Source organism: Protopterus annectens, chromosome 8.part0 (genome assembly GCF_019279795.1).
Source record: "Protopterus annectens isolate FY-2018-M chromosome 8.part0, PAN1.0, whole genome shotgun sequence".
Classification (NCBI taxonomy): Eukaryota; Metazoa; Chordata; order Ceratodontiformes; family Protopteridae; genus Protopterus; species Protopterus annectens.
This window is the reverse complement of record NC_056741.1, coordinates 767277205-767301897: the sequence shown is the minus strand read 5'-3', so window position 1 is coordinate 767301897 and position 24693 is coordinate 767277205. Positions and strand designations below refer to the sequence as shown.

At 39.1% G+C, this 24693-nt stretch overlaps 1 protein-coding gene across 3 annotated transcripts in view; it reads right to left on the bottom strand.

Moving 5' to 3' along the window:
* LOC122809034 (vascular cell adhesion protein 1-like) overlaps positions 1-24693 on the bottom strand; it is a 318139-nt gene that overhangs the window by 109362 nt on the left and 184084 nt on the right. For all 3 annotated transcript variants that reach the window (XM_044080238.1, XM_044080237.1, XM_044080239.1), the window contains one exon: positions 24364-24681. In XM_044080238.1, the coding sequence (XP_043936173.1) occupies positions 24364-24681 (318 nt within the window). The remainder of the gene's footprint in view (positions 1-24363; positions 24682-24693) is intronic.

The following is a 24693-nucleotide window of genomic DNA, read 5'->3' as shown; positions in this document are numbered from 1 at the left end:
AATATATTATCTTGATTTATATAACTGCAGAAATTACATCTATTGCACCTCGATGTATACAAGTATAACTATGCATGTTAGTCAGATTTTAATTGGTTCAGTTATGAATTATGAATGATTTGGTTTTATTGTATGTTTATATATTTTAATTATTATGCATTAGCACTTTAAGAATAATTGCAATTCCCGCCTTTTACTGCATATAAGTGACTCAATAATCTATTGTTTGTAAAGGTCTGAAGAAGCCATTCGGCAAAAGCGCTAACCTGCAGTTTCAATAAAAGGTTTTTTATACTTATACTGAGGCGTTATTGTAGGTTTCCTACAGGTTGTGATAATACTGACAGAGTTTATGGTCATCTGGTCATCGTTCTATGGCTTGCTCTCTCTGGTTTGGATTTTATTGACATTCGTTTTTGCTGTTCACAGAGAGGCATTTGTTCCGCTTTGGCACTTATTGGATTTTTACTATAGCTTTTGTTATTGCCGGTGCACAGACGGAGACATTTTTGATGCTAATACTGAGGTAGTGGAACTTCCCTATACCATTAAGCAGAGGGAAATGACGAAGAATCCAATGTGCCCAGTGTTTGAGAGGTTCACGGAGGTTATTTCATCTGAATACAATCCCCTAACGCTATATGAGGTTGAAGGGGATGATGTCGAGACTGTAAACGTTGAACGATTTGATCGAGAGGGGATGTGTATAGCATTGGAATGCTTGGATGTTAATCTTTGTAAGCTTAAACGTATGCAGATGCAGAGGCAGCATTTCGATGTATGTTTACAACGGAAAGTGATTCCCAGGGGACTAAGAGTATTGAAGATGCCGACGACTGGTATGCAGTATCCGGAACTACTCTATAAGTGGCAAAAGATTAATATTGAGGTAAGCCTCAGTTACATGAAGCTACTTAATGATTTCTTTCTCCCTTTGGAGGTGTCGCAGAGAGCGAACATTGTTAAGCAACAAACTGATTTGTATGAACGCTATCCAGGGAGACATGCAGATGAACATTTTTGTAAACTGCTTGATAGCATTTCTCAGTATGAGAAACGCCTTTTGGATCAAAAAAGATCTAAGTTACAGAGGGACATTGTTGACTTTCGTAAAGGAAATATCTTTACTTGGCCGAGAAATTAAATAGTTATAGGAATAAGCCAAAGTACAGCAACGGGACCCCTGATACAGGCGAAAAGAGACAGTACTGTTGCTATTGTTGCTAATGTTAGCAATGTCCCTGTTGTAAATGAGCAAATGAATTTATTGACAAAACAGGATATTAGTGGTCCTGTTAAGAATGGATGTATTGTTAATGAAAATGTGATAATGGATGGTTTTTCCATACAACCTATGAGTGGAAATTCTGAATGTGAAAACCCTTTCCCCATCAGGTCAGAGAGGAGAGAAGGAAGAATACGATCTGCAAGCAGGGGCAGACAAAAAAGGAAACTCTCCCCAGACAAACATACGAATTACAACATAAAAAAGATGTGGGAAGGGAAGACGAACATTTAGTAACCAACATTTCATCCCGTTTATTAACAGGAGATGAAGTGAATGTATTAGACAAGGGATTGTCTTTTATTCCTACCACTTGCAGTAGATATGAGGAAACTATGCGTGATTTTAAATTATTTGTTCATAATTTATCATTAAGAATTTGTTTTCAATAACAGCGATATGACACCTACCATGGGACTTAAGAAACCCAATGTATTTACCCCGCCATTACATCCATTATTGGCAGCCTATAGTAAATTGGTAGAGGAAGATCTATTCGAATTATACGATGGTAGTGAGAGGAGAATACCTAGGAACAGGTTCAATTTATCTTTTAAGCAGAGAGAGTCCTTACACAATTTAATGAATGGCCAATCGTTAGCTATTAGGCCAGCTGATAAAGGAGGTGGGGTAGTACTCATGGATATGGAGCATTATACAACTCTAATGAGGGAAATGTTATCTGATAATACTTATTATAGGCCTATAGAAGGAGGTATGATTGATATGATTATTAATAGTATTAAATCAAACTTGGAAGATCTACGTGTCGGTAATTTAATATATACTGAATTGTATCAATTCCTATTGGTTGAATATCCTTTGATCCCAATCATGCATGGGCTGCCTAAAGTGCATAAGAACAAGGACAACCCCCCATTCAGGCCTATAGTGGCGGATAGAGGGTGGTCCACTGAATTGATATCCATTTATATAGAGTGACAGTTTGGACCACTAGTGGATATGAATGAGTTTGTTCTACGGGACACGAAACAGTTCCTTCTAGACTTGAATGACTTTATGAGGAACACTACTATAGTGACTGATTATTTATTTGTGTCCTTGGATATCCAGTCCCTGTTCACTGTTATCCCCAATATAGAGGGGATAACAATGATAAGTAAATATTTGAGAAGGAACACACAGATGCCTGATAATAAAATAGAGCTTCTTATGTATTTTTTGGAGATGGTGCTACAGTCAAATGTATTTTATTTTGAAGGGAGATTTTATTTACAGAGGGATGGTGTAGCTATGGGCACATCTTGTGCAAATAGCTACGCCAACCTCTTCCTGGGAGAATGGGAACATGAATATCTATTTCCGATGCAGAATTTTCACAGGTTTACTCCCTTCTACAGGCGTTTTGTGGACGACCTTTTCCTCATATGGACAGGTATGTCCACTGAATTGGGGCTATTTGTAGATTAGCTCAATTCTGTAACTAGATATTTAAGATTCACATATGAGTCTTCAACAACCAAACTTCCATTCTTGGATATTTTTGTGGAGAAGCTACCTAATGGTATGGTGAATACTGGTGTATTCAGGAAAAGCTGTCACAAGAATGTATTACTTCACAGAACGAGTATGCATCCAGGTTATGTATATCACAATGTGGTGAAGGGACAAGCGATGCGTATTTCTAGGTATAATCCCACTGAATTGGGCTACAGGAAGAAGTTAGATGAATTATGTGGTAGGTTCCAGACAAGGGGTTACTCTGATAAAGATATATTGAAAGGGACTGTGGATATTAATACACTTAGAGAGAACCGTGCAGCACCATACTTTAGTGATATCTTTTCTTGTGGTGATGATAGAACCCAGGATAAAGTAGGTGCACATCCTGAGGAACAGAGGAACAGCCTGTTCTATTTTTTACACTAGTGATATAGGGACAATCAAGGATATTATTAGGACACATTGGGGAGTTTAACTGTTGACACTGCACTTATGGGTATAGTTGGAGAAGCACCCAGGTTTGTATATAAAAATAAAAAGAATTTAAAAAGGCTGTTATGCTATCCTAAGGAACAAACAGGGCATTATCCTACTTTACTATATAAAACATCGAGGTGCAATAGATGTAATTTCTGCAGTTATATAAATCAAGATAATATATTTATACATCCTAAGTCATCTAAGGTGTATGAATTTAGAGTGAATGGGACCTGTTTATCAGCTAATGTCATTTATTTAGCCTCCTGCGTTGAATGCCAAGCATTCTATATTGGTAAAACCAATAGGATGTTGAGGGATAGAATACATGAGCACGTATATAACATCAGGACAAAAGTTAAGACTAATGCTCTAGCAAGGCATGTCATGGTGCAAGGAGACACACATACATTTAGGTTTCTGATTATAGAGCAGATCACCCCAGGACCGAGGAGAGGTGATATCAGGACTTATACTGAGACAAGAGAAGCTAGCTGGATTATGAAGCTTAGGTCTGACATTTCACCCGGCCTTAATAGTATGGTCTCTGTGAAACCTTTTTTGAGGTCAAGAAGGCTACACAAGTGATGACTACTGAATCTAGGGAGGTCTATTATAATGTAAAGAAATAAGAAATTAAGTGTATTTCATATAAGGGGCATTTATTGAGTTGTGTTGGTAAGAACATATTACCCCTATCACATAAGTATTTTAGATCAGACAATACATCAGATTTTAAGTGTATATATGTATATATATTTTATATATTATATATACATTTTGTAAATGTATAGTTGTCAGTATAATTAATACAAGTATAACTATGCATGTTAGTCAGATTTTAATTGGTTCAGTTATGAATTATGAATGATTTGGTTTTATTGCATGTTTATATATTTTAATTATTATGCATTAGCACTTTAAGAATAATTGCAATTCCCGCCTTTTACTGCATATAAGTGACTCAATAATCTATTGTTTGTAAAGGTCTGAAGAAGTCATTCGGCGAAAGCGCTAACCTGCAGTTTTAATAAAAAATTTTTTATACTTATACTGAGGCGTTATTGTAGGTTTCCTACAGGTTGTGATAATACTGACAGATTTTATGGTCGTCTGGTCATCGTTCCATGGTTTGCTCTCTCTGGTTTGGATTTTTTTGACATTCGTTTTTGCTGTTCACAGAGAGGCATTTGTTCCGCTTTGGCACTTATTGGATTTATACTTTAATATGTGTTTTAAAATAATATGGAATATAAACTAGCTAATCATTGACCATTTTTATGAGGAATGAAAAAGAGCATCTCTGCACATGCAGTAGAACAATTTACAATCTAAGACATAAAACTATTGCAATGAATAACAGTTATTATACAATAGTGCATTTAAACAAGGTTTAAAATAGATTAACAAGAATGCATACAAACAGAAGTCCGAATGTTAGCATTTTGATGATTGAGAGTCAATGTGCAATGAAATGCTGAAAAATGATCATCTCCCTTGCACTGTGCATGCAGTTCTTGTAAGACAGAAGATCAAGGACAACTCAAAATTTAGAAAATACTATGTAGCGTAGATACTAATAGCACTATTACTGTGTACTAAGCAGGTATCTGCTGCCCTCCATATATGCATTTGGCCTATAAAGCATCAGTTACAGCACCAATATAATTTAACAAAATATGCCATGCATGAAAGCTGTTTACTGAAACTGTAGGTAAAATAGCAGGAGAGATGCCACAGTGTGCTGTACTCTGACAGAAGCAGGGCTGTACCATCACTGCTAAAAGGATAGTACTGCATATATAAGCAACATTTTCAATGCATGCAGTACATACAGATCCACATGCCCACAAACAGACACACAAGTCCACGTCCACATACACACACACACACACACACACACGCACACACACACGCACACGCACACGCACACGCATGCATATACACATACACACACACACACACACACACACACACACACACACACACACACACACACACACACACACACACACACACACACACACACACACACACACACACACACACACACAAAGAAAAAGTTATTAACTCTTATTGTAGCAAAGCATCAACACATACAAATACTTTGCTATGCAAAACTTAGCTGAGCTGGCATCACTACAGCCCAGTAAGTGTTGCAATGATGTGCTTTGCATACAAATCCTAAAAACATGCCAGTTCACATTCATATGAAGGAATGATTACTGAGGAGAATGTTATTCAGAAGCTTTCTGAAATAAGCTGTCCATTCCTGCATCCAGAGCCTAGAAACAATGCCCCCCTCTTGACAAAGTGTCATGGAGGAGCACTGAGTGTACTCTTCACTGCAGGCCTGTGTGGTCTCCTATATGAATAGTGAGCAGAGTGTCCTAGGGAATGTTGACGATATGCAGCGCTGTAATCTTGTGCATCCTCTTCCATGAATAGTGAACAATGTATTCTTGGAGAATGCTGATGGTAACACAGCACTGTAATCCTATGCATCCTCTTCCATGAATAGTGAACAACAGCCTCCCAGTATCTGCACAGTGCAACTAGGCACCAATATTGTACTTAAAGGTGCATACAGTAAAGGCACTGTGAAGCATGTTGTGTACTATGTAAAGGTAGGTTATATGGTGCTGCCTTGTTCAACATTTCCCCAAGACACTTTATGCACTATTCACCCAGGAGGATGCACAAAATTACAGTGCTGTGCACCATAAACATTCTCCAAGCACACATTGTTCACTAGTCATATAGGAGGATGCACAGGATTACAGTGCTATGTAACATCAGCATTCTCCAAGCACACATTGTTCACTAGTCATACAAGGAGGGTGCACAGGATTACTGTGCTGTGTTAGCATCAGCATTCTCCAAACACACATTGTTCACTAGTCATAGAGGAGGGTGCACAGGATTACAGTGCTGTGTTACCATCAGCATTCTCCAAGAATACATTGTTCACTAGTCATACAGGGGGGTGCACAGGATTACAGTGCTGTGTTACCATCAGCATTCTCCAAGCACACATTGTTCACTGTTCATACAAGAGGGTGCACAGGATTAAAGTGCTATGTTCTGTCAGCATTCTCCAAACACACATTGTTCACTAGTCATATAGGAGGATGCACAGGATTACAGTGCTATGTAACATCAGCATTCTCCAAGCACACATTGTTCACTAGTCATACAAGGAGGGTGCACAGGATTACTGTGCTGTGTTAGCATCAGCATTCTCCAAACACACATTGTTCACTAGTCATAGAGGAGGGTGCACAGGATTACAGTGCTGTGTTACCATCAGCATTCTCCAAGAATACATTGTTCACTAGTCATACAGGGGGGTGCACAGGATTACAGTGCTGTGTTACCATCAGCATTCTCCAAGCACACATTGTTCACTGTTCATACAAGAGGGTGCACAGGATTAAAGTGCTATGTTCTGTCAGCATTCTCCAAACACACATTGTTCACTAGTCATACAGGAGGGTGCACAGGATTACAATGCTGTGTTACCATCAGCACTCTCCAAGAATGCATTGTTCACTATTCATGGAAGAGGATGCATAGGATTACAGTGCTGTGTTACCATCAGCATTCTCCAGGAATACATTGTTCACTATTCATGGAAGAGGATGCACAAGATTACAGCACTGCATATCGTCAACATTCCCTAGGACACTCTGCTCACTATTCATATAGGAGACCACACAGGCCTGCAGTGAAGAGTACACTCAGTGCTCCTCCATGACACTTTGTGAACTGCTCATACAGGAGAGTGCATAGAGCTGCTTTGTTTTGTACCCTCAGTTTTCCACCTACAACACCTTGTACATTACTTATACAAAAGGGTGTCCAGTTTTATACTGCTCTGTACCTTTGGTATTCTACAGAACACCTTGCGCATTATTCATATAGGAAGGTACATAGATTTTCCATAATACATATACCACAGTATTAGTCATATAAGAAGGTACACAGGGCTGCAGTGCTGTATGCTCCCAGCATTCATACAGGAAAGGGTACGGGCCTGCATTGTTTTGTACTCTCAGCATTCTCTAGGACACATTGTGCACGATTCATACAGGAATGAGAACAGTGCTGCACTGTTGCGCACTTTCACCATTCTACCAGGACACTTTATGCACCATTCATATATGATATTGTAAAGAGTTGCAGTGTCATGTATTCTCAGCATTCTCCCAGGACATCTTCTACACTATTCAAACAGAAGGGTATACAGGACCACAGTGTTGAATTTCTCCAGGACAACTTTTAAATTATTCATACATATAAGTTCAGAATTTGTCACTGCAGTTCCACACCCTTAGCATTTCCCCCAGGGAACTTTGTAGTATTTATACAGGGGGGGTACACTAAGCCACAGTGCAGCATACCCTCAACATTCCTTGAGGACACTCTATGCACTCTTCATACAGAGATGTGGTGTTACACATATTCAGTGCTCCCCTTAGACACCATGTGCAAAATTTATATTGGCAAGTTCATAAAGATTACCTCTTCTTTCTCCTCTTGTTCCTGACACGTGGTGCACTACACATGTAATAGTGTGCACCACTGGTGTATATAATTAGTATTTCTCCAAGGCACCTTGTGCCCTATCCATATGTAAGGTACACAGTGTTACACTGCTGCTCATAATAGGCATACCGTAAAAGTACTTCTTCCATGTCTACTCTGTCACTGTATAGAGCAAAAGGGTTGCAGGACTTTGTTTGCTCCGATATACTCTTACACTGCATTCTGAGAACCTTACATGGCATTTATATACATAGGGCACACATTAGAGCAGACTGTGTGCCTTTATAGCAGCCCATAACCACCTTGTTGGGTGTTTAATCTGCTATATATTCCTAGAGAGTACAGTCTGCTATTCTGCATCCTTATATGTGACTGTAGGCTGTAACTTCTTCTCAACTCTGTAATATGCTGCAATTACCTATACATACCTATGGTATACAATCTGCTCAGTTGCAGATTGTGTATTGTAATGTCATCATCCATAATACCTTGTTAGTGTCCTTCACTTGTAGACCACACAGTGTCTTTCTGCTATGTAGCCTAACAAGCCTACTACATATCCAACCACAAAGTCCAGTTCCTCTTAACAATGGTGTTCAGTGCATCATTGAAATGAATGGTGCATGTTTATCTATCTGTTTCTCTATCTGTCTATCTATTGATCTATCTTTGTTAATCAGGAAGGTGAGTTTCTTTGAATACTCTTTACAGATACAATCTGGTCATTCAGACAGATACATATTGTTAAACATATGAACCTAGTCAAATACATAAAGTTAACAGTATGCATAAAGTTGATTGCATAAGAATGGATAAACAGATATACATATTTTATATGAAGCAGTTCTCTTGGCTAATACTTCTTTGATGCCATGTATACCATACCAATGTATGACGGTGCTATGTGAGAGGGAAAAGTGTTAAGTTACTACTTCCACTTATAATATATGTACTACTACTGCTACATAAGAAAGTACTGCATTGCAACATATGACACTCACTTAAGGTTTGCACACATAATAAAGTTAAATTTACAAGTCTCTTGATTTAAGTGATACTAAAACAGAGTTCTGTTTATTTTAGATGAATGTAGATAGATTGCCAGGGATTTTTAAAAGTTATTCTCTTTCTGTTAAGTAGATAAAACTGTGTTTGCATTAGGTACTATAATGGATTTGCTCTAAAATAGATGGGTTGTTCATTTTCTAACATCAACAGGGAGATGATTCCAATGAGTTGGAGTGAGATTGCTAAAGCACTTTTCACTTAATGCACAGCAAAATGGGGGCTTTGGGGGGGTGAGAATACTGTAATTTTCTGTTCTAAGGTACTATATAGAAGATCTGATGGTTTGCTTATTAGCCAGAGAAGTGCAATAGTTATCATGAAGAAGTTCATAGGTAAGGGTGGAAAAGGATAAAGTGGCGTGAGCTAGGACAGATTGTCATTCTGCACTTCTAGCAATGTGCACTGATGTCCGTTTCTAGGGAGTCAAGCTGATAAATCAACAGATGCTGTTTACTGTTGGTTGTATGATTTGTGTCATAGGATGAGTTTCGTGTTATGGTGATGAGGCCTATTCCAGTCAAGGGATGAACACATGCATATCAATAGGATAAAAATGAGAAAGCAGAGCAAGACTCTTGGAGACAGAATAGCAGTCTTTTAACTGGAGGCTCACCCTTTTCTACTATAATTAGTTTGGACCGGACTTTGTAGGACAGATAGAGTCTACAGTAAGCCCAATGTACTTTTTGTGGCCCTTCTGTTATCTGAGTGACGCATGGGTCAGGTATGATTAAGACTGATGTAGGATAATTTTTAGAGTGCTTTAAATAGCACAGGAGCTATTTTAGATACAATGAGTATAAATTGTTAGACAATCACTGACACAATTAACTGATTTTTTTTCATAATTTTTGTTCCAATCTCTGTATGTGCCCTGTAGTTGGCCAGCTGTTCTATGTCTTCTTCCATTCTTCCTTGCTCCCTTAATGTATCTAATACTACTCACCTCTCCATGGCTGAAATGGCTCCATTAGAGGGCTGGCAGGGGAGATGTAGACTGGAGCAGAGTAACTGTCAGTATCACATATGCAGTCCTGCATGCCAGGAAACTTTTTAAATGCCCTAACAGTGTAAAGTCACTGATGTCATGTGCATCACCACACCCAGCATCAGTTAGTTCCAGCCCTCCACTTATACACCACATTTTTTGAAGCAATTTGCTGTACAGTTCCAGCTCTGCTTCACTACTGGGGGCATGTCATATAACAAGCAGAAGTCTTGCCCTCACTCCTGAAGTGGGCAAGCTGCCAAAAATTTTCCAAACAGATGAAATCTATTTGGATCTGGTTTTGAATCTGTGCTGTGTGGAGTCCTGGTTCGATGAAGGATAAAATCATTGATGCACAAAGCAGTATCACTTATGAATAATAAAAAGAAAATAAGGCCAAAAATGGCCATTGAGTTATCCTTATGAGATAATGCCTTCTCCTTGTATTTAGTTTCCTGTGTGTGCCCTGAAGGTTCTTTGACTAAGGTAGTTCTTAAACTATTTTAACATCATTGAGCTAAACTGAGTACTTTTAAGCTTTCTGAGGAGGATGTGGTGATCAACTCTTTCAAAAGCACTTTGAAGACTGGTAAATGTAGTTCCAATTAGGTTTTATTTTTCTATTCAGTAGTAAAGTTTGTCAGTTACTGTGTATTGTGCCCTGCCATGAATCCATGCTGGGTATCAATAAGTAGGAAATAATTTTGGATGTGCTCGACTAACTGTTTGCAGTTAATTTCTTTCAAATACTTTTGTTATGGAGCATAGCAGGGATAAGAATCTGATGACATGCAGGGCACAGAGGAGGCTTTTTTGAAAGGATAATTAAGGAATGCTTAAACAGAGGTGGGGCTACGTCCGAGGTCCGGGAATATTTTAAGATGTGTGCCAGAGATGTTTTCTGGGATGGTGCATCAACCAGGGGAAGAACAGTTGGGTGCAATTTTAGTTTGGCTTTGTTTTCCTATCCAGTCTCTAGCAGTTATCTCACTGACCTGAAGAATATTGTTTGGCTGGAGAAGGATCTGTAGCTTGAGATGTATGCAGTGGTGGGGAAAGTGTTATGTATGTGTAGCAGATTAACATTTTCAAGTCCTGGAGAGTAGAGGGAATGATAGGTGGAATAGATTTATTAGAATTTCTTTTATCAAAATAAGCTACTTTTTAATGATTTTGTAAACTAGACTGGCTTGGGATAATATGCAGGTTTGCCTGATACTAATGTAGGTAGATTTAGCATCATTAATATTAAGTTCACATAAATGCTTGAAGCAGATAAAGGATTATTGGTGTTCAGGATTTCTGATTTTCCATTTTTGCCAAGCCTTGCCTCTAGTTTTCATGAGTTTTTATACATACATACATATATATATATATCTATAACTATATATATATATATATATATATATATATATATAAAACTATATATATATATATATATGGGTCTACTGAAAAAGACTGAAAATCCACTTGTTCGAAAACGAACAGTAGATTCTCATTTACGCGAAAGTGCACTTAAGCGAAAGTACACTTCCACGAAGAACAGTTCAATGAACTGTTAAGGAACACAGGTGCCGAAGCACACTACAGTGGGGAAGGGAAATTATGTGTTTCCCTACTGTAGTGCAATCTCAGAGTTGGTATATTTAAGTAGGGGGGTGTGGGGGGCACATCCCCCCACATGGGGGGGGGGGTGCAGGTGAGCTTGCCCACCTGCAAAAACAATGTTACTGTGTTCTTTATCAGTTAGTTGAACCGATGTTCGCGGAAGTCCACTTTCGCTGAAGTCCACTTTTACATGACCGTGGGTCTACTGTTTATATTGGAAGAAGCGAGTTTTCGAATATATACAGTAGACCCACATATGTGTATGTATATATATATATATATCTATATATATATATATATATATATATATATATATATATATATGTATTTTTTTTTGCCTGTGCATATACATATACATATATATAGATATCTCTCTCCCTCTCTCTCTGTGTGTATATATATATATATATATATATATATATATATATATATATATATATATATATATATATATATATATATGGTGTGTGTGTGTGTGTGTGTGTGTGTGTGTGGAGATAGATATATATATATATATATATATATATATATATATATATATATATATATATATGGGTCTACTTCAGTAGACCGAAATTACACTTAATCAAAACTTATTTTACCAAGACAATATCATCGAACTTTGAATAAACCAAAACTTCTCATTATCACATTTTCTACAGGGAATGTAGGCACTTGGCCAGCATTCCATGTAAAAGCACACTGCACTATGTCAAACCCACCCAGATAGGGGACTGCACTCCTCACACCCCCTGTAACTAAACATACCAACTCTACGATCGCACTACAGTAGGGAAAAGTGCCAATTTCCCATGTTGACCAAGTGCCTCCATTTATACACAATACACACACACACCCACACACACACACACACACTTATATATTTATATGTATATGTATTATATAGATATGTGTGTGTATGTGTGTGTATAATATATATATATATATATATATATATATATATATATATATATATATATATATATATATATATATATATATATGGGTCTACTTCTAATGTTCAAAATCCGATATTATTGAATCCAAAATAACTGAGATGACTTTTCTGAAACTGAATATGAACAAAAATTTAAAAGAAAGAATGGAACATAACCTAAAACTGCCGCCAAATGTGAACGACCATTTTAAATAGTTATCTGAAATCACGCCCACCACCCAACAGTCCGAAACCATAATTTATTTTGTCTTCCATTTCTGCAGGGAGGAAGCACCCCTGCAAATTAAATATACCAATTCCAAGATTGCACTACATTGAAGAAAAGGATCAACACCCACGGCACGCTCACATTTGTGCGAGAACCGACTGGTGGGGTGTGCAAATACAGCATCACTGTCTTGTTTTTACAGTGGTGCTACTTACGAAAACAAAGTAACTTATATTTGGTTATGTGCTATTTGTTCTTTTAAATTTTCATTCATATGCAGTTTTGGGAAAGTCGTCTTGGTTATTTCGGATTCAATAATATGGGATTTTGAACATTTCAGGTGGACCCATATATATATATATATCTATATATATATATATATATATATATATATATATATATATATATATATATATATGGTTACCTATCAAAAATACTCTTCATAACATCTAAACTTCAAAACATCTAAAACTCATAACATTGAATCTCAAAACATTGAAAACTACAAAGCAACTATAAATAACATCCCACAGAGTTTTTACTATTATCTCCAACGGTGCACTACAGTGGGGGGAAAAGTTAATTTCCTAACCCCATCAGTGGGAGAAAACGTTAATTTCCTAACCCCACTGTATACCTTGGAGTTGGTATATTTACTTTACGGGGGGGGGTGGCAGAGCCCCCCCCACTTGGGGGGGTGCAGGGGGGCTTGCCCCCCTGCATAAACATAACAAACAGTGTGTGGGATGTTATTTATAGTTGCTTTGTAGTTTTCAATGTTTTGAGATTCGATGTTATGAGTTTTAGATGTTTTGAAGTTTAGATGTTATGGTCTTGATGTTCTGAGTTTAGATGTTATGAAGAGTAGATATTTTGATAGGTAACCATATATATATCTATATATACATATATATATATATATATATATATATATATATATATATATATATATATATATATATATATATATATATATATATATATATATATATATAGAAAGAGAGAGAATGAGAGAGAGAGAGATTGCAGTGATGCTGTGATCCAGGAACAATGATGCCCTCCTGGAAGTTTTTGAGGTGCAGGCAAATGCTTACCAATAATGTGATAGATGAATAATTTGGATATTAATGTGATAGGAGTTGAGTAAGAAATTTAATATACTTCAACTAGTAAATATTATCTATGTCTTGTATTACCTGCTATTCTTTTATGTTTGTAGATGGTTCTTGAGGTGCTTAAACTAAACCTTCCCAAATCTTAAAAACCTCCAATGCCACCTAATGGCAGCAGTGCTCCTCATGAACATGAGCAACACCAAACATCTCACATAAGCCTACACCTAATAGGTTCATAGGTTGGTACTAGGCTATCGGCCCTAGGGCTTATACAAGCCTAGCCATAACAATTCCCTGGCTATTTCTTCCCACACTATTTACTTCCCTGGACCCCTGTCTAGCAGTGCGACTGACGTGATCCCCAGGGTGAATTTCCTTTCTCCCATCCAATCATCAAGGTTCCTTTTGAAGAGGGACAAAGAGGCGCTCCGATTGACATGTATGGGCAGTCTATTCCAGAGTCTGGGGAGTCTCTGGGTCAGGAACCTATCCCTCCAGCATGTTTTGTTTATTGTGATGACAAGGTTTAGATCCCTGGAGCGTGTGGCTCTGAGGGATTGGGATTTCTTTAAGTGAAGCATGTCCAACAGCTCTGGGTTTGACATGGCCTTGTATGTTAAGCAGAGATCACCTCGGAGTAGACAATATGTGACAGAGTATAGCTGGGTTTTTTTAAGGTGGTCAGCATAGGGCATCTGCTTTAAGCCTGTGATTCTTTTAGTGAGGTATTTCTGTGGCCTTTCCAGTTGTTGCAGATGTCTTGAGAGGTACATACCAAATGGAGCATTGTATTCTATAATGGGTCTAATGAGGGATGAGTACAGTGGGACAATGACCTCTTTTTTTCTGGATGAAAAGCCCTTAGTGATGAGGTGTGCCACATAGAAGGATTTCTTGACTGTTGTGGCAATGTGGTTATTGAAGGTGAGACCACTGTCCACCTGTGTTCCAAAGTCTCTTATCACACTTTCAGTGTTTAATGTACTGCCACCTATGTGGTAATTCATGGGTACATGTTTTTTCCCAAAGGGGATAACGATACATTTCTCGGCATTGAGCTTGAGCCCATGGCTCTGGCACCAAGCATCTGTTTCTGTCAGGCCCTTTTGTAGAGTATCCACATCATTTGGGGATTCAATAATGGCTCCCAGTTTGTAGTCATCTGAGAACTTTACTAGCCAGAGTCCCTTAGTACTGGCTTGTACTTCAGGGAAGTAGATGCCAAACAAGAGAGGTCCCATGACTGAACCCTGAGGTACTCCACTTGTCACTTGTCTGGAGCTGGATTTGGAGTCAGCTACTTTTACAGTGTGGGTTCTGTCAGTAAGCCAGCTGGCAACTCATCAAGTGACATAGGGATTAATGCCCAGCTTAGTAAGTTTATCTGTGATTCCAGAGTGGGGGATGGTGTCAAAGGCCTTGGCGAGGTCCAGATAGGCTGTGTGGACTGCCTTACCCTCATCCACGGCTCTGGAGACTGATTCGAAGAAGTCAATCAGGTTCAGGAGACAAGATCGGCCCTTCACAAACCCAAACTGTGTGGTGTCCAGTGTTTTAAGGTTGCCAATGTCTTATTTATAAGTTCCATGATAATACATTCCATGGGCTTGCAGATCAGGCTCGTCAGACTGATGGGGCAGTAGTTCCTGGGATCCAAGGTAGATCCCCCCTTGTGGAGTGGGATAACTGTAGCTCTGTGCCACTCAGTGGGCATGAAGCCTGAGGTGAGGGTATGATTAAACATGACACTTAGGTGAGGTGCCAGTTCATTTTGTAGTTCATGTAGTACACAACCTAGGATGTCATCTGGTCCCATGGATGCTGTATTCTTAGCTTTGGAGAGTGCGTTTCTTACCTGTGTGGCTGTTATTACCAGAATTTGGCAATCTTCTGGTATTGAGATGGGCCATTTAGGGGGTGAGAGGGGGGTGAAGTTGGCACTGAATCGATCTGTCAGGATATTGGCAATATCGTTGGGATCAGTATATTTAATGCCATTCTGTTGTAGCTCAGAGCAGATCTGAGCATTGTCATTTAGATTCTCGACATAGTTATAAAATGCCTTGAGGTTGTCTTTGGACTCTTTGACAATTTTATTTTCGTAACTAGCTTTGGAGGATTTTATGAGGGATCTCAGCTTCTTACTGAGGCTGGTAAGGAAGTTTTTTGCATCCTTGGATTTTCCTCTTTTCTGCAACAGTTTCTTCCTTTTGTTGTAAAGTTTGTTTATGGCAGGGGGACCACCAGATTGGCTTCCTTTTTTTGGAGGAGAGCATCTTGGTTCTATTTGGGATGGCACGGTTCATGCATGAGTGGATGTGCTCGTACAGTGCCTTTAGTGTAGGACTTAGCAATCAAACTTTCAGTTCCCGTCTGCATGGGTGTCATGAAGTTTGTAACTTCTGACTTGAGTAGCATAAAGTTGGCTTTGTAGAAGTTTTTTTTATGGAGGTTTCCTTACTGGGGGGTGGGGGTGGGATGTGGATGTTAAGGGTGATTAGCTTATGGCCTGATCTGACCAATGAGGGGGTGACCATAGGTGTGGAGCATCGACTTCCCATGTTGGTAATGACCAGGTCTAGGATACTGGAGCCCCTGGTGAGACTATGGATTAGGTGATCCAGGGCATTGGAATTTATGAATTCCAAGAATTGTTGGGCAAAGGTGTTGGTACATGAGTATTTTCCCAGTTAATGGCAGGGTAGTTAAAATCACCCAGTATTAGGGTGTTTGGTTGTATATTAATATTTTCCAGTATGTTTAGAAAGGTGTAGTGAGAATCTTGGGGCATGGTAGGGGATCCGTAGCAAGCTACAATTTGGATTGCAGTTTTACCTAGTGCTAATTGCACTAGGAGAATTTCAGACACATTGTGTTGGGCAACTAAACTGGTGGTGTGAATATCCTTGGTGAATACGGACACGCTTCCACCTTTAGTGTTTCGATCCTGGTTTGGTGGCCGAAAAGTGTGTTAAGAGTTTTAGCCTGGTATTGCAGGGGTGCTCTCTGGAACCTTGAACCAGGTCTCAGTTACTACACAGATATTGATGTTCTCCACTTTTAGGAGTGCCTCGAGAGAGTGCATTCTGAAGTTTAAGTTTATAGCATTGAGTAGCATTACCCTTCAGATTTTGCATGCTTGTACCTGTTACGGTGGTGGTTTTGTCCTTTGAACTTTGCCTAAAAAAGGCACTATAGGGGTGGCACGAGCCTTAGCCAGTAAACTGAATCCCAGGGGTGACATGTGCAGACCATCTCTGGCAAAGCATAGTGGTCTCTCGATCATGACGTCCCAGGCAGACAGATACTGGATCCCCTTTGAATGACACCAGAAGCTTAGCCAATTGTTGAAGTCAATCATTTTGTCCTTATATTGTGGTATCATTCTGGGCGAAGGCAGGATGCTACTCAGGGCTAGGTTCATACGTGCCTGGGCCACATGATCAGAGAGCTCTTCCATGTCTCTTTTCATGTAGTCCAGGGAGGTACGTCTCAAGTCATTCACTCCAACATGGACAATGACAGAGTCATATTTGTACTTGTTGTGGAGTGACTTGAGTGCATGAGTTATGTGGCAGATCCTGGCACCCGACAGGCAGCTCACTGTAATTTTCTCCTTGTTCAGCCTGGTGAGTAGGACATCAGTGTGCCTGACTATAGAGTCACCTATGACTAAAGTGTTAGGTAAGTTGTCTTGCCTTAGGGGCTGTTGCTGGGTGGCACACTGGTGTTGTGAGCTATGTGACACTTTGGTTTTGACTGGTGTTTGTTTGCGTTTCAGCTTCAGAGGTCCTTGTTGCTTGGGCAGGTTACAGTTAAGGGCCTCCACATATGTAGATTTAGTGCTGCTATGTGTGGGTGTTGGAGGTGTGAGTTTAGAAGGGCTATGTGTTGCTTGAGGTGTAGTGCGGGTGTTAACCTTCTCCTCTTGACTGTCTAGCACAATCTTGGGTGGAGAGAGCTTTGCTTCCAGTTTTGCTATGCAAGTGCATCTCTCACAGGTTGTAATGTTGGGTGGTAGGAGAGGGTTGTCTGTGTACATGAGGCAATTGCTGCATTGCCCCAGTATGTCCAGATTCACCAGGTGGACAAGAGAAATCAACAGAAGCTGACCCTTGGACATGCCTGGTTTGGTGCTTTCTTTTGAAAAGTACAGGAGCTGTTTTCCTTACCTTAGTAAGGTACTTTGCAATTATAGGCTGTTTAGTGCCTATGATTAATTTCTCCTTATTAATAAGGAGAGTTGAGTGCTTGTATCAGTTTAAGGCTTCCTAGTACTTTCCAGCAGGTATTAGAGCAAGTGCTAGTCACAGGGATGCTTAAAGGTAAGAAAACAAATGGTTTATCCTAAACACTGCAGTGTGCACTAGAGAAGTTAGATGTGAAAGTGGGTAACTTAAGTTTTACCTGTCTAAAAAGTTAAGTTTTAGTGGAGAGTCACTATTTTTAAAACAGCAGGATATATTGAAAGGAGGTGATCACTTTTGTATTCCGGTACTATGGAATAGAGTAGAATGGCCAATAAATTGAAATAGTTGAAGGGGAGTGATTTCACAAAATGATAATTTTGTGCTTACACAAGCCTAATGGTCCCCAAGTGCAAAGCCCATAATTCAAGCTTATACTCTAACTAATACTTGCCCTTGGAGACTCTTTTGTGCAACACAAAGATGCCCCACTCACCAGGTTGGACAAGAAGGTAACAGTTAGTTGTCTGTTTGGAGCCAAGATCTGTCATATCATGCATGCACTCAAGTTACTGCACTCCATTTACCAATATGATTATATCACAGTCCATGTGGGTGTAAATGATCTGAAATGTACCTCACTGGACTACATGAAAAGAAACATAATGGATCTCAAAGAATATGCGTCACACACAGTTATGAGCCTTAACACTGAGCAGCATTCTACCTTCAATAAGGATGATGCCACAGTATGTACATAAAATGATTTTAATAACTGACGTCTGGTATAACTCCAGGGGGAAACAATATCTGTCAGCATGGGAGAACATGGTCAAAAGACCACTTTGCTTGGCTAAGGATGGGTTGCACCTGTCCCACTTAAGCCTTTGGATATTGGCTAAAACTTTATCCACCCTCTTAGAGCCTTTTTAGGCAGTTCTTAAAAGGACAAAACTACCAACATAGTGAAAAAGTCTACAAGTAACCTTAAAATGATACTGCTCAATGCTCATATTCTAAACAAAAATCTCCACACCCTTCAAGCCCTCCTCACTCTGGAGAGTCTAGATATCTGTGCCATGACTGAGTCTTGGCTTAAAGCTGTAGAAAATACTCTGGAAGTGCAAGGCTACAATGTCTTCCACACATTTAGACCAACAACAGCACAGAGTGGGACAAGAGTGGAGATGTTTTGATCTATGTTAGCAACAAACAGACCTCCTGGTTGGTTAAACAGGATGATACCATGAGGCTCATTCACTTGCAAGTCAGCATAGGTAAGGTTGCTCACCATATCATGGTTAGCTACAGGTCACAATCTGTGCCCCTAGTGTCTCACGACTCTTACCAACACGTATTAGAGGCACTCACTATCCAACCAAACACCCTATTCATGGGTGATTTTAACATTGCCTCTATACACTGGGAAATGTACACTGCCTCAAACTCACAGGCACAAAAATTCCTGCACTTTATGAACAAGAACACTCCAGAGGACAATCCAGCAAGAGAATCAAGAATACTGGATCTGGTACTCACCAGCAGAGGAGAGTGTTGTACCTCACCACCATGCCCATGTCACGTCCTCACTAGTGAGGTCAGATCACAAAGCTGTCTTTTCTGAAGTAAAAATCAACCCAGAAAATCCAACTAAACCAGTAAAGGTTAGGAACTATTCAAAGGCAGACTGCATCCTATTAAGTGACAGTTTGTCAAAACTCAAGGCTCCCTCCAAACCCAAGACCACAGCCTATGCAGAATTATTGACAGAGTCACTTTACAAACATGTAATTGGCTACATAGAGCCTACAATACCTACCAGAAATAAACCCAAAACAAAAATTAAAAACAACTTGAACTGGTGCAATCCTCACCTAAACAAGGTATACAATACAAGAAGAAAAGTCATGGCCAAAATCAGGAAAAGCAACTCCCTTAAAGACAGGTGCTCTCTTATACAACTAAACAAGAAACTAAGAGGCCTAATTAAGTCCAACAAGGCCAGCTAAGATATCAGGACAGCCTCGCAGGCTAAGGATAATCGAAAGGCCTTCTTCAGCTCCTTGTGGAACCTTAGAGGTACCACACAACCATGTGCTGAGCTGGTGGTAAAAAGCACCACCTATACTGATCATGGTGACATAGCAACTCTGCTGGCTGATAAATTTGTGTCTATATCATATCATCAAATGGTCAAATTGTTGAACTTCATTTCATTGACAATGCAGGCCGTCAACCCACACACACACACACACACACACACACACACACACACTAATTATATAAAAAATCCAAGTTTGCACTACAGTGGGGGAAAGAGCAAATTTCTGATCCCCATCTTAACATGATCTCAGTCAGAATGTTTTAATGGCCTGCATTGTAAACGAGACGATACTTTGACAATGTGGCCATTTGAAAATCTGACATAGATCCAATAAATTCAACTCAAACTTCACCCTCCACTCTCTCCAGCTCCAACAGGTGAAATCTCCTCCAACATGCTTCCCCAAGCTATCAGCAGGTACCAGGTGCTAGCAGCACTTACTAAAGCCAAGAATACCCCCTATATGGCTCCTAACAGCATCTCCAGTTGCCTCCTGAACAGTCTGAAACATGACCTATCAGGACTACTTGAGGCATTCTTCAACTGCAACCTTGAAACAGGCTATGTTCCCAGTGAATGGATTATCACAACTGTCATTCCTCTCCACAAGGGTGGACCATCAACCAACCCAGAGAACTACAGACCCTTCAGTCTAACAAGCCTAATATGCAAAGCCATGGAAAGAATTATTAAGGAAATGGTAAACGAGGATGTTGGCAACCTATAGACTCTGGACCCATTCCAATTTGGCTTTGTTGAGGGAAAGGCATGCCTACTTAAGCTGGTAGACTTCTTTGAGAAGGTCACCAAGGCAATGGATGAGGTCAAAACAATGCATACTGCGTATCTTGACCTGGTTATGACATTGATACAATACCTTACTCAGGCATTGTTGACAAGCTCTCTGATCTTAGAGTAAATCCTTACATAACTCACTGTATTTCCAGCTGGCCAGCTGGCTCACAAACTGGACTCAAGAAGTCAAGATCGGTGAGACCACCAACACCAAGAGACCAGTCACCACTGTAATACTCCAGGGCTCCATGCTGGGCCCACATTTGGCATCTACTTTTCAGAAGTCAAGGTTAATGTTAAAGGCCTCTGGCTCATCAAGTTCACAAATGACTATCAATTGGGAGGTATTGTACGTTCCTCCAAGACAAAAATATCTTGCAAGTGGGTTTAACACAGACAAATTTCTGGTGCCAAAGCATGGCCTAAATCCCAGTGCTAAAAAATGCATGTTAACGCAAGTTAATTGTTCCACCAATAAAACTACAGCAAGAGTCAACCCAGAAGTAAGGGATCTGGGAAAATGCATAAACAGCAATCTGGCCTTTGACCAACATGCAGCTAATATAATAAGAAAATTATTCTATATCACCCAACTTACTCGGCCCATATCAGACCCACCATTGAACATGTTGCCCCCTTTAGCATTTATCTAACCAGACACTTACAACAGGTGGAACACCCACTAAGGTTTCCCACCATGAGAATTCAGTGCATGAACAATAATCACCTAAAAGCTCTGTCTCTGCATTTAGTCTCTTGTAGGCTGCTGAGAGGGGATATTTGCTTGGATTACAAGGCTTCCTCAGACCCAGCCCTGATGAATCTTTTGCACATGCACAAATTAAACAACACCAGAAACACTAGATCCAGGAATCTGAAATTTGCTTGTGACATAAACAAAACATGCTGGAGAGACAGATATGTGTCCCCAAGGATCCCTGCACTATGGAATAGACTCCCCATCCGTCTAAAACAGACTTCATACCTGACCCTATTCAAACAAAACCTTGACAGAAAATCATAAATTTACCCCCTGTCTGCCTCTCCCATCTCCCTTATGGACAGAGGGTGTCAATACGAAAAGTATTATCCTAACACCCCCCCCTTACAATCCTTAGCTATCTGCCTACTAACATGGCTCTCCCCATATGATACTTGGAAGCCAAATAGATTGGGGTATGCAGCTAGGCTTGTAAAGGCCCTAGTAGTTGTTATCCTAGTAACAACCTTTGGTTTTGTTGTTGTGTTGCTGAGTTTCTGTTTTTGCAGTATTACCTTACACTTTCCCAACTAGTGACTTCTTATAAACTCATCTGATATCCAGATGAAAGCCCTAGTTTGAGAAATATTCCTCAACTTAATAATCCAAGTGGGCAGCTAATATCCACTGACAAAATGTTCTTAACTGTTACAAAAGCTAAACCTCAGCTGGTGACTTGTTGTACTCCTCTTTCCTGTCCAAAATTTCTAAAAAAAGCACAAAAGAAAGCACCTGCTGCAAATTTTAACACACTTTATTGAATCATTCAGAAGTTTCATCCCTCTTTTGAAGAAGTCCATCAAAAGAGGGACAAAAGCACTAAATGATTGAATAAAATGTGTTAAAGTTCACTGCGGGCACTTTCCTTTCTGTTTTTTAGCAGTTTTGAACTTTATTTTGTGGTTCCTGTCCAATTTTTGGAACTCCCTTTCCCTTCCTCTCATTCTAAGAAACACAGTAAACATCAACTCTTATGATGCACAAACATGAAACTACCTAAAAGATAACCTGGATATATACATATCCTGCCCCTTTCTTTCTCATTTTCCTTCCAGGCATTTTACCCTTAGTTATTGATCCAAAATCTCCTTGTCTTCTACCTTACCCTCTTCTTCTTCCTACCCATCCTAAAAGATTCAGTCTCACCTCTTAATACTAATCCTGTTTTTCTTTATTTCTCTTTCTATCAAGTTCATTTCCAAATATGTTTTATGGCTCTTTACATGATGGTGTTATTAATTAATGATATGCTGTTTAAATGTATATTTGGTGATTACTTGTATACCTTTGTTGACTACTTGTGTACCTCTCTTTACTATGTTCTTTATGCATTTCTCTATTTTTTGGTGTTTTTCTTCCTGGAAAAAGTTTCATAGCTCTTTACATGAAGCTGTTAATTAATGCATTCATAGGTTCCCTCAGATTATCTATGGTCTGATCCCAGTTATTCTCATTAGGGATAATTATATAATTATCTACCATGGGATGGTTAAGACCAATCTATAACCAAATGGAATAGGTTATATCAAGCATGAAAAGAGAAACTGGTTAGGCTTAAAATGGCCTGTAAGGGTAGCCAGCCTACTACTTACTGATGAACCTATAATTAATGATACCTCTGTTTAAATTTTGTATATTTATTTATTAGATGTGTATCTGTTTACTATGATTTTATGTAATTCTGGAATTTTTCTAGAGCTTTTCTCCTCAGTCCACCACTGAAAAGGGGTAGCTTTCTGCCCAGTCAAACTATCCTGGTAAACAAATGCAATAAAGAAAGAAAGAAATATAAAAAAGGAAGTAACACAACAGTGTTTACATCTCCTTTTTATCTAATGTGCTGTATTTTAACGGGTTATAACTTGGAAGTAGAGAGCAATATAACAATGTTAATATGTGCATGGTCTTAAGAAATACTCGAGGGGCAAACAGATAAAGAAAGGAAGTGGTCACTGTAGAACTGAGTTAATTATAATGAAAGAGGGACTAGGGAGACATCCAGTAATTAGAAAGGTCACCAGCTGTGAAAGAATGCTCGAGTATAAAAAGTTATTGAGGATTGCAGCTGTTAACAGTAGAAGCAGCAGAGTATTTTAATAACTGCTATCATTAATGGTAACTAGTGTTGTTAGTCAAAGCAAGTAATTTGGGGCAGGTTACTTCTGTCAGCAGGGGTTAGCTGGGTATATTGGGATAGGTTAATGCTGTTAGTAGTAATTAGCTGGGTATATTAGTATTGCTGAATTCATTGCTACCATCAGGTTATTCCTGCTATTATTTTATTACATGGGAATTTTTTAATTACTGTATTATTACATTTGTACAGTAAATTAATACAACAGTTAACATTCCTACTTCATCAGTCTTATTCCTTTGGTTTGGTTCCAGCTGGGAGAACTTCTGTGTGGAATTTTTACATCTGCCATAATATTGTCATATGGCCCAGTTTTCTCCCACATTTCAAAGACATGTTTAGGTGAATTGGTGAGCCTTCAAACTGCCCATAGTTTTTGTGTGTGTGTGTGTGTGTGTGTGTGTGTGTGTGTGTGTGTGTGTGTGTGTGTGTGTGTGTGTGTGTGTGTGTGTGTGAAGTGGACAGAGCAGGTATTTTAGTATGAATGAAAAATCAAAACATGAACAGATTCCAAGTTTTTCTTTCTTTTTTTTCTTTTTGCAAATAACTCTAATGAAGAGAGAGACAGGTTTCTGAAATCCTTTTGTGAAGTCTGATATCACATCTTTGTCTTAAGAAAAGACACCTATAACAGGAAAAATACATTTATCAGGTATATACTTACCATAGAGTTCCAGAGTCAGTGTAGATATTTTTTCTATTCTACCTCGATTTTTATCCTGTAAATTGAAGGAGGCCACACAGGTGATATTTTTTTTATCGTCTTCAGAAGTTAGTACAATGTCATATTTAGAACTCATTGTTACTGGTTTATTATCTACAGAATCACTACAAGATGTGAGGTCGAGATCTTTTCCATCTTTAGTCAGTGTTATAGTCATTCGCTCACAGGGGTAGACACTGGCAACTTCACATATGATGGTGGTTGTCCTATTAGATAAAGTAGCATTCTTCAACGTTATCACTGGATCACTAGGAAAAGCTGCAGGGAAAA